Below are 9,573 nucleotides of genomic sequence, written 5' to 3'. Positions count from 1 at the left end.
TAAAGGACTGTACAAACGCAGTTGTCATTGTTAATTTACAAACTGTAGCCCAGTTTTCCAGCCAAGTTACCAAAACTTTAAGAATGATTATAAACTGCAGATGCCCAAGTTGATTATTCCTAGAATTTTGTCAGTTTAGAATTTTCTTCCCGGGGTTAATTTTTCATAAAGAGGTTTCCTTTTCCTTCGTGTCACCTTTCTTGCAATTGTCTTATTTGCTAGGACACTGTTACTGCTACTTGGACACCCCTGAGTTTGTTTGTTCTTGTCTCATGTATGAAGTGTCAATAAGGACCAGACAATTGAAAGTTCAGGCTTTGGTGCCGGTCTCCATGATGCTTGGATCCTTTTTGGCATCCTTTGTAACCCCCCCCCTCAGATGGAGGGGACAATTCTTACTTCATGGAAGAAACAAGTAAATAGAAGGTCTGTTTTGTCAAGTCTGTGGTATGAAATGCTACGGAGTAGTGGATATAAATGTCGCTATAAATAGGATCTATAGGAGAAGGTAACTGGTAGTTTTTACATTTATTTAATTAGAATTACGGTGATATGGCAAGACACAAAACAATTACAATTTTTTTTTTTTCCTGTTAGTTTTTACTTTGCAGCTGCAAAACAGTGAAAGCACAAGCATGGTTAGTAAAAGTACTTAAAATCAGATGTTTTGTTTCTTCTGGCAGTATTTTCAGTCTTTTCTTCTATCTCTTCAGTCTTTTCTCCTCTCCCTCCTCCCCCGCCCCATCATTTTACTAGAGAACATTATTCTTACTCATAGTGGCATACAACTAAAATTTTGGCTTTTTTAATGGAAGGAGGCTTGGGCTGTATACATTTATTGTACAGAAAATTACTGATGACTCCAATGTTCCTTTAAAGCAGCAAACTGATTTGAAATAATACGCCTTTCAATCACATGTTAAACCTACCTCTTGCAAAATCTGTTTTAAAACAGCAATAGAAACTGTAATGCCAAAACTTGATCCACAATGCTGTTCAGTAACACAACATACCTTGTGCTCAAGTCAAGACTTGAGAGTCTTGAAAGAGCTGTATTGCATGGGAGCAGGGAGGAAGGAGAGAGAAGATTGATTCATGTGCCACGTCTGGACCTTTTTTACAGTACTTATCGTGAAGATTAGATGGTCAAAAACATAAGGTAGCCCCCATTTTGTTTGTGTTAAGATTGTGAGAACAGGCTAGAATGAAAAGGCATGCAATAACTGACGCAAGGTGAAGTTATGTTTGCTGCTTTAGAAATCTGTCTCACTGCTTGTAGTTCAGACTTGAGATCAACAAAAAGATGGCAAGACTCTTTTTCTTTTATCTTGAAAAAATTCTACAAATTCCAGGTATCTGACTTTAAGGCAAAATCTGTTTTTATTCATAGTGGTCATATAAATTACAGATGTTACCAAACTATATACACAACTGCTGTTGGTGTTCTAGAAAATGATACATGATTCTTTGAGAGAAAATTACTTCCTATCTGCAGCTTGATTTGAATCCCTCAGATTAATGAACAGAGATGCAGTCGTTCATTTAAAATCTACTCCCATGTATCACAGAAACATCTCATTATTCTGTTTCCATGCGCTTGCTTTCAACTAACGTCAATAATATTGGTGAGAGGAGTGAGTAAAAAAAGAGAAATGAAAGTGAACTTCAGGTCTTGCTGATGCAAGGAGGCTATGTTTTCATCCCAGATGTCTAATTTGTACCTACTCAAGAAGAGCGTATGGTACAAATGCTCCAGTGTTTATCTGTATTTTAAGAACTTTGCATGCATTAACCATGCATTCGACAGACAAGAATTAAATCTTGAATGAGCCTGTGTACGTAAAATACACTGGCCTTGGAATTCCCTGTTTATTATTCTGTTAACAATTTTTAGAGGTAACGCTGGGGGGAAAAAAACCCAAACAACAAAACCAAACAATTCAAACCCAGCACTAATCAGTGCCTGGAATAATAATAATAATAATAAAAAAAAAAAATTAAAAAGGCAATGCAGCTCTTCAGTAACTATTTTCTAAAACTCTGCTTCCCAGTCTGCGTTTACCAGATAGTATCCAAACTCTGTCAGATCAGGATTTTTTCTTTGTAGACATTCTGATAGTATTTGCTGTAGCATCGGAGTGCTTCATGCACAAATAGATTTACTTCTGCAACTATTTTGTGAGAGGGGTAACTTTTACTAACCCTTTCTTCCAGTGGCAAAATGGAGACAGCCTTTTGGACACCACAAGTTCTGTGTCTGTCTGTTTTCTGGAACTCCCTTCTCTTTGCAGCCTTGCCCGCCTTCCACAACTTCTGCTGTGGTGGCAGATAAAAATCTATTCTGAACGTAATTCATCTTTGGAAAAAAGCAAACCCCGGACACCCATGAGACATTGGAACTCAGGGGGATGAGAATCTTCGCTTTAAAACAGAAGCTAAACCAATGGTATACAAGATAGTGACTAAACAGAAACTACTTAAGGTAATAAATCCTAATTTCCTCAAACACATTAATGTCTTTAGTTATATGCTGTTTTCAGAAGCACAACATTTTGTACTTACACTCTCATATTTACAGCAGGTCTATGAATGTTAGTTCTGCAAGTAAAATTTATCCCTGCTGGACCCCACTGAAGTCAAACAACCTCCAAGCCAGGAAGGATTTGGCCTTTTTTCAGTGAGGACAGCAATGCTGATTTGCAGGAGGCTATTTGTAATCCTTAAGGAGAAGATTCCTGTTTTACATGGTACTGATATCAGAAAGAGGCCCAAGAATAACATCATAATGGTTTCCAGGAAGTGCTGATTTACAAAAATAATGAAAAAAAAATTACTGCATCTTTAATCCATCCAGTGTTCACATGATTACTGATTTTTCCAGTATGTGAACTTCAGTCAGTTGAGTAAGGGGAACTCAGCTAGAAGAAAAGAAGGAAAAGATTAGTCCCATGGCAGTTACTGCTGTTCATTCAAAAATAATTGCAGATGAAACCCCATCTGGCTGTTGGTTACTGCAGTGTCATTTTGACAATGTAATATAAAACAGGTGAGGATCTGAGGATCCTGTTTCTAATTCTTTTCAAAATATAGGAATGCTCATTAGAAAACACTGTGTGGGAAACAGTTGCAATAAAAATGATACATATTTTTATAAGAACTTTTGTGATTTTTGCAGCCTATGGATATTTATAGCAGAATTCTTACTGGAGTCTTGTTTTCCCGATGGGTAGGGGAATCTGGAGAGGGGGGAAATAGAAGGAAATTCAGCAAGACTGCAGGAAGTATATCTTGCTACATAAGAGCTCCTGAGTCGTAGGATATTTTGTCCTGCTGCAGATTTCACTCTTGTTCTCTGCATCTCACACAGTGCTTTTTTTTTAATTGGCATCTTGTGGTGAAAAAGTACCGCTTTAATAATGCGGATTGTCTGCTTACTGTACTTAGCCAGCTCGTCACCAGGTAGACTGTTGTGTGAGTTTGGGATGATAAAGAAAAACCTCCATATTTTCCTCATTTCACTTTAGCAAGACAAATAGAATGGTAAAAGGAAGGAGTTCTTTAAAAATCTTCCAAAGCTATTTTCTCCCCCAATTTTTAGCAGAACTTGAAAGCATTTCTAGTAAAAGCCTCCCAAAATTCACCTACTGTCTAGTAGCACTGAACCATTTCTGTAGTACCCTTAAAAACTGCAACATAATTGTATTTGACTCTCCAAATTAATCACCAAACACATTATTTTTGTGCAGTTATGACCCAAAAGATGGCAATGGTCACAGCTCATTTGGAAGCTCTGGACAGAGCTGGTTTGAGAATTACTGTGCATGCTAAAAGAAACCCAAAACGTTTGGAGCCTGATGATAAACAAAAACGAAGCCAACTATTCTTTTCACTGCCAAAACTTTGGGAAATGTAAATGCATCCCCAGTTCACAAATGTAGAAGGTCAGAACTGTTTTCATGTGTATAAAGCAAACAACAAATAAGCGGGGACGTGTCTCAGATGGGGTGTGGTAGGTTTTAATGCAGAATTTTCGTTCAGGCTAGTATTTGAATTTTAGCCAAAGAACTAGTTTGTCATGACTGCTATCAGAGAAAAAGGTGAAGAAGCAAAAAAAGATAGGTTGCTCTTGAACAGATCTTCAGCTTGGTGGATGTTAAGGAACTCCTCTATTTGTGTATAAAGTTTAACTGTGCTTCCAGTTGTTGACAGTCAGGATTCTGGTTTAGTTTTGTTCTGTTTGTGTTTGAAGGGGAGTTGACAGACTTTTAAATACATAACCATTTTAAGATCATAAATCATTGAACATACAGAAAACTAAGCGCTAGTGTTAAGAAAGGAAGTTTTCTTTTAAAGTTGTTAAAGCCAAACCACTGCTTTGTTTCCTGATAGAAGTCTGCTGGACAAATTCCCAGTGTGTATACATCAGTGCTCAAAGTACTCTGAGCTACGATGATTCAGAACACAGTTTCTAGTCAATAAGTAAAAGAAAATATTTTTAGTAGGATGTTGGTACGGTATTTTTGCAATCTTTCTATAGATTTAGTGAGTATTAGTTTTATTTGCTAAAAATGTTTTAGTTGACTTTTAATTTCTCACTTTGGTACCCCAAGTAGAAACTCGAAGCACTGAAAAGTTGTGCAAGTTTGCTGAATCGGAAATTTTTATGTTCCTTGTGCAGCTTCCCTGAGCAAGTAAAGTCCTTTGTGCTATCTACAGAATTAGTGTAGTCATTGTGTACTTGTCAGTGTAAAGCCTTCCTTTGTGCAAGAACTCTGGGATCTTTCAATTATGACATTCATGATTCATTGGCCAGTGTGTCAGACAATTTCATATAACACAGTACTTCCAAGTATGCTTGCAGCATCCTGTCCCAGTTAGAGTAGGAAATGTCTGCACCGTTGTTTCAGAAAGTAATGTAGCAAGTGATGAAGGTGCTCTAATTTTTTCATAATTGTACAAGCAGCCTTTTCATGACCAGCATCTGAGTAGTATGTGTCCCATTTGCTTAGTGTTAACTTATGAATGGAAAAGTTTACAACATACGGCAGTTTCAATCACTGTGGGACTCAGGTGTTCTCTCAGCACAGCATAAACGCTTGGAGACATTGGAAGAAGATCTGATGGAGAATGTGGATCTGTAGAATCATTTAAGCTTAAAAAAACAAAACAAAACAAAACAAAAGAAAAACAACACAAAAAATAATCTTAAAAGCAACCTAAATCCCTCTAACTTGATGCATAACAGTGGTGTATAGCAAATGCTTAGTAAGTTAGTTAAGCCTGTACTCAGGCTTGCTGGTGGCCCTGTGAGCACATGCCAACAAGCTGGTATATATTTTAAAATGTAGGAGCTAGGACCCCAGGGAAGAGAGGATAAACCTGACTCTCTAATATCAGCTGCTGGAGAGAAAGAGACAGTGAAAGATAAGTAGATCAGAGTACCGTAAAGTCTGCATTCAATTTTTGAAAATTTTTTGCCACATGGATGGGAAAAGCACTGTAGAAGTGAAGTTCTTTACTTTCCTTTCTTGTCTTTATCACTCTTTGGCCAAATGAAAACACATGACACGTTGCTATCCCAAACTACTTGAATGGGGGAAGGGAGACAGGGAAAACTTTGAAACAGTATGCATATTTAATAAAAATAACATTTGAAGTGTAATATATCTGTAAGGATACTTACATTTTGGAGACTGGGATAAATACAGAAGGAACATAACCTTTGCCTCCTCCATCTGAGGGCTTTGAGACTAAAAATAAATATTAGAGAAATTAAATATTGCCTAGTAATTTTATTATTTATTTGAAACTCATTATCCACTCATTAGTGGTGCAGACTGATATATTTAAAAAGCAATGTCTCTGTTTATGCTTAAATAAGCAGCCATAAAAATGAGGGGAATTCCTGAGATTAGTCTTCTGAGTTTAGGTGTTAGTTACATAATGGGCTGTGCTCCCTCATATGAATTACGATCTCAGAATATAATACAGCAACCGATGAAAGAGATCTTGTTAGGGCCTCAAAGCGACTATTCTATATCTCTACAAGCTTGGTGCTTCTGAGCCTTTAGATTTCAGTTCTGTGAATGTTTGCATGGAGCTCTATCTCTACAGATACAGCTCCAGCAATGTCTTTTGCATGAAATTGAGCATAGACATAAAATTTTAGATGATTGGAGCATTAGACAAAGTCCACTGAATTAAAATGAAGAGGAAGAATATTTGTAGCCTCCAAATATCTTTGTTTAGTGTAGGAATTTGAATTCAAATGGAATTGTAACCTTGAAACTCCAGAAGAATATGCATTATCTTTTTTTTTTTTTTTTTTTTTTTAATCAAGATTTTGAGAGCTTTGTTGAAAGACAGTGAGTTTGAAGGTGGCCTGACTTGTAACTTGGACAAGACAGAGCGAGGGCCTGAATGTATTTGCAGACATTTCTAGCCTTTCTGTATTTTCCAGTGCACTTGCCAGGGGTTTTCAGGAGCACTGTCTGCCATAATAGTTTGTAATTGTACAGTGTGTTGGCAAAAGGCAGTGCAGATAAGTGACCTTTGTTATAGTGTTTCACCGAATGAAATGAAGTAACGAGTACCTTCCAAGTTGTTTGGAAAATACAGAATTTCCTTGACATTAAAGAGACAGTGTGCTACAGTATAACACAATTATGAAGTGGATAAGCAGCATGACTTTTCAGTTTCATCTCCTTTGAACAGCTGAGCACTGAATTTTGTAATGCATCAGTCAGGGGAAAAAAAAAAAAAAAGTCTTATTTTTTGATTCTTTCTACCCCAAGATCTATTTCTTAGTTTTTAAAAAATATTGTTGCCATTTCCTTTAATGTAACCTCTAAGACCAGGGATATATTTATAAAATGAAGCTGTCTAAATGATAGACACACGTTAAAACCATTCTCTTGAAGATGCCGATTAAGGAGGCATCTTAATCTGTTCTCTTCCTCCTCTCCCCACATTCCTCAGACTGCCTCTTGACTTTGCAGCTGCTTTGCAGAAAGGGTAAATAGAGAAATGGAGCCCAACCTTCATTTGGCTGACAGCTGTAGTGTTTGCCAAAGGCTTTATCTTTGGGAATGTCTGGATACAGATACTTCAGGGGGTTTTCAGGAACGTTGTCTGCCATAATAACTTTGTAATCGCGCAGTATGTCGGCAAAAGGCAGTGCAGATAAGCGACCTTTGTTATAGGGTTCCACCGAGTGAAATGTTACGTCTCCTGTAAAAATACAAAGGCACTGTAACTGCTGGTAACTGGCATACCAACATCTGCAGCTGGAACGTATTTTTGCCTTTCTTTTGCAGTTTACACTGGTGGGGGTTTTACCTGTTCATACCAATGTTAGGATCTTTCAGGGTGCACTTTCTGTATATGTGGAAACAAACTTCAAGCCTGCAGGAAGCAGGTACATCTCCTAATGAACTTATATAGTTAATATAAAGAACTGAGAGGTAGGCTTTCAGAGTTTTGGTTTGTGTTTTGATAGATACAATACTTGTATCTTGCCCAAAACCATACTAAGACATGATACACATGAATTTTACTTTCAAACCAAGGAAAATGTGGCTCCTGTATTACAGGTAGATTGCAGAGTGTAAGGTTTATGTTATTTTTATAAATGATACTCACCATTTTCTAACTGATCCACCCAAGTAAAGGTAATTCCACCCAGATTGCTTTCACTAAACCTTAGTAAAAATGTTCCTGGTGTCTTGTCTTTGAGCAAAATTCGTTCCTTCTCTTTGCTTACAAATCCCATTACATACCTGAAGTGCAACAGGAAATCATGGGTTTACTTTTAGAAGAAAATATAGACTTCAGTCTATGCGGTGCATCTGGCCAAACCTTATATAGGTGTTCCGACACTGATTACAAAAGCTTTATAAGGTCTTGAAATTATGACAAAAGCTTCACATGATTTGCATGTGGAGTATGACATTGATCTTGAAGTACTATGAAGCATGATGAAATTTATCTCAGTACTTGACTGTACACTGACAGAATTGATAAATGGATCTAAACCTGCATTTCTGAGAGATTCAATGATGTTCTATTTTGGCAAAAATTTCCAAAAGTTATAAATGGGAAGAGAGATACAGAAGTATTCAACTCTTTGTAAATTCTCTTCTGCATAGCTGAAACTGAGATTAGTAAAGAAAAAAGACAAAACAGAGAGATCAATATACAACCATTTCGTTGTTGCTTACCCATCAATCCAAAGAGGGAGAATGTGTTTTTTAATTAAGTCCAGAATGGCTTCAAGCCAAACCCAAAAAGTAAAAGACTTTCCAGGCAAATGTTCCTAATGGTTAAAAAGAGAAACAACCATGAAACACAAATAAAAATAAGACACACAAGAAGGAAATTGTGAGAGTGTTGTTACCAAACATCCACGACATGACTTATCTCAGTTTCCTAAGAATAATCTAGTTTGTTCAATCAAGCATGACAGATTTGAACTGCTGTTTCGAGTAACATCTTCAGTCTGACATAAAGCCAATTGATTTTTAAGATATGCATTGGAAGCACCACATTTTTCAAGGAAAAAAACAACCAACCAACCAAAACACAGCAAAACATTCGTTGTTTCTTCCTGGTTATGAAATTACATTTTGAGAGAAAAGATGATAAGAAAGTTGAACTTCCTGCCAAGGTTCTAGACTTATTTATATAATGTAGTTAATACGAATAAAAAGGGTTTACCCCTCTTTCTCAATAACTTGTCTGTTCGTCATCAAAGTTATGGAATATATCGACCGACTTGAAATAATTTAGGTCATAACTGAGCATATGAAAAAAAAATTACTGTATACTTTATAAAAAAATGTATGCTTTGATAGCACAATCTATTGACCATTTACAGAAATATATAGGGCACATTATAATGACAGTTTCTGATATCTGTAGCAATGTAACTAAATAGATCTCTTAGCCCAAGCTTTAAACTTCTGGAAATACTATTTTCCTAGTTAAATTTTTACGAAGAACGTGATTGTGCTGGGCTACAAGTCCCACATATGGCAAGAGGGACTCTTTATCAGTAGCATCAAAGACAGAGTTAGGCACACACACGGGCGTTAAGAGAAAGAAAAGTCTCGTTTTACTTCCAGATCTGTACCTTGCAGAACTTTGCCCAGGATAGCTGATAATCATTGTAACTGACTTGTTGTCCTGAGGGGGAAAAAACAAACAAACAAACAAACAAAACAACAAACAAACCCCAAATGGTGAGTCTATTTTTCTGAAGTTTGAAAGAGATATAGCTTGAGATCTGTATAGTTGGGTTGGGGAGAAGTACAGTACATCCAGACTTGGGGAGGGATTGAGAGGAGCTGTAGATCAGTTTTTCTGTATCCTTCTGAAGCAGCTGATAATGGTAGCTTTGGGAATATTTGCCTAAAGTAGTTTGGGGATTTGTTTCTGCAACACTGTGTGCTTGGTTTCAGTTTTTAGCCTGAGTATTACTTCTCTTGGTCTTCACTCTATCTTGAGCTTCCACATTTTAAGACTATTTTTTCTTTCTTATGATTCTTGTTGATTTGCAATGGTACCTCTTAACTC

General features: G+C 36.8%; 1 protein-coding gene across 1 annotated transcript in view; it reads right to left on the bottom strand.

The window, feature by feature from the left end:
- Positions 1 to 1,357: 1,357 nt before the first annotated feature.
- Positions 1,358 to 9,573, bottom strand: part of STAT4 (signal transducer and activator of transcription 4) — a 43,207-nt gene continuing 34,991 nt past the window's right edge. The window contains exons 18-24 of the mRNA XM_042808559.1: positions 9,131 to 9,183; positions 8,220 to 8,314; positions 7,642 to 7,778; positions 7,039 to 7,230; positions 5,684 to 5,750; positions 5,044 to 5,152; positions 1,358 to 2,918 (exon numbers count right to left, since the gene is read on the bottom strand). Of these exons, the coding sequence (XP_042664493.1) occupies positions 2,892 to 2,918; positions 5,044 to 5,152; positions 5,684 to 5,750; positions 7,039 to 7,230; positions 7,642 to 7,778; positions 8,220 to 8,314; positions 9,131 to 9,183 (680 nt within the window). The 3' untranslated portion in view covers positions 1,358 to 2,891. The remainder of the gene's footprint in view (positions 2,919 to 5,043; positions 5,153 to 5,683; positions 5,751 to 7,038; positions 7,231 to 7,641; positions 7,779 to 8,219; positions 8,315 to 9,130; positions 9,184 to 9,573) is intronic.

The sequence above is a fragment of the Tyto alba genome, unplaced genomic scaffold (genome assembly GCF_018691265.1).
Source record: "Tyto alba isolate M040663 unplaced genomic scaffold, T.alba_DEE_v4.0 Super-Scaffold_7, whole genome shotgun sequence".
Lineage (NCBI taxonomy): Eukaryota > Metazoa > Chordata > Aves > Strigiformes > Tytonidae > Tyto > Tyto alba.
This window is presented reverse-complemented; position numbering and strand designations above follow the sequence as displayed.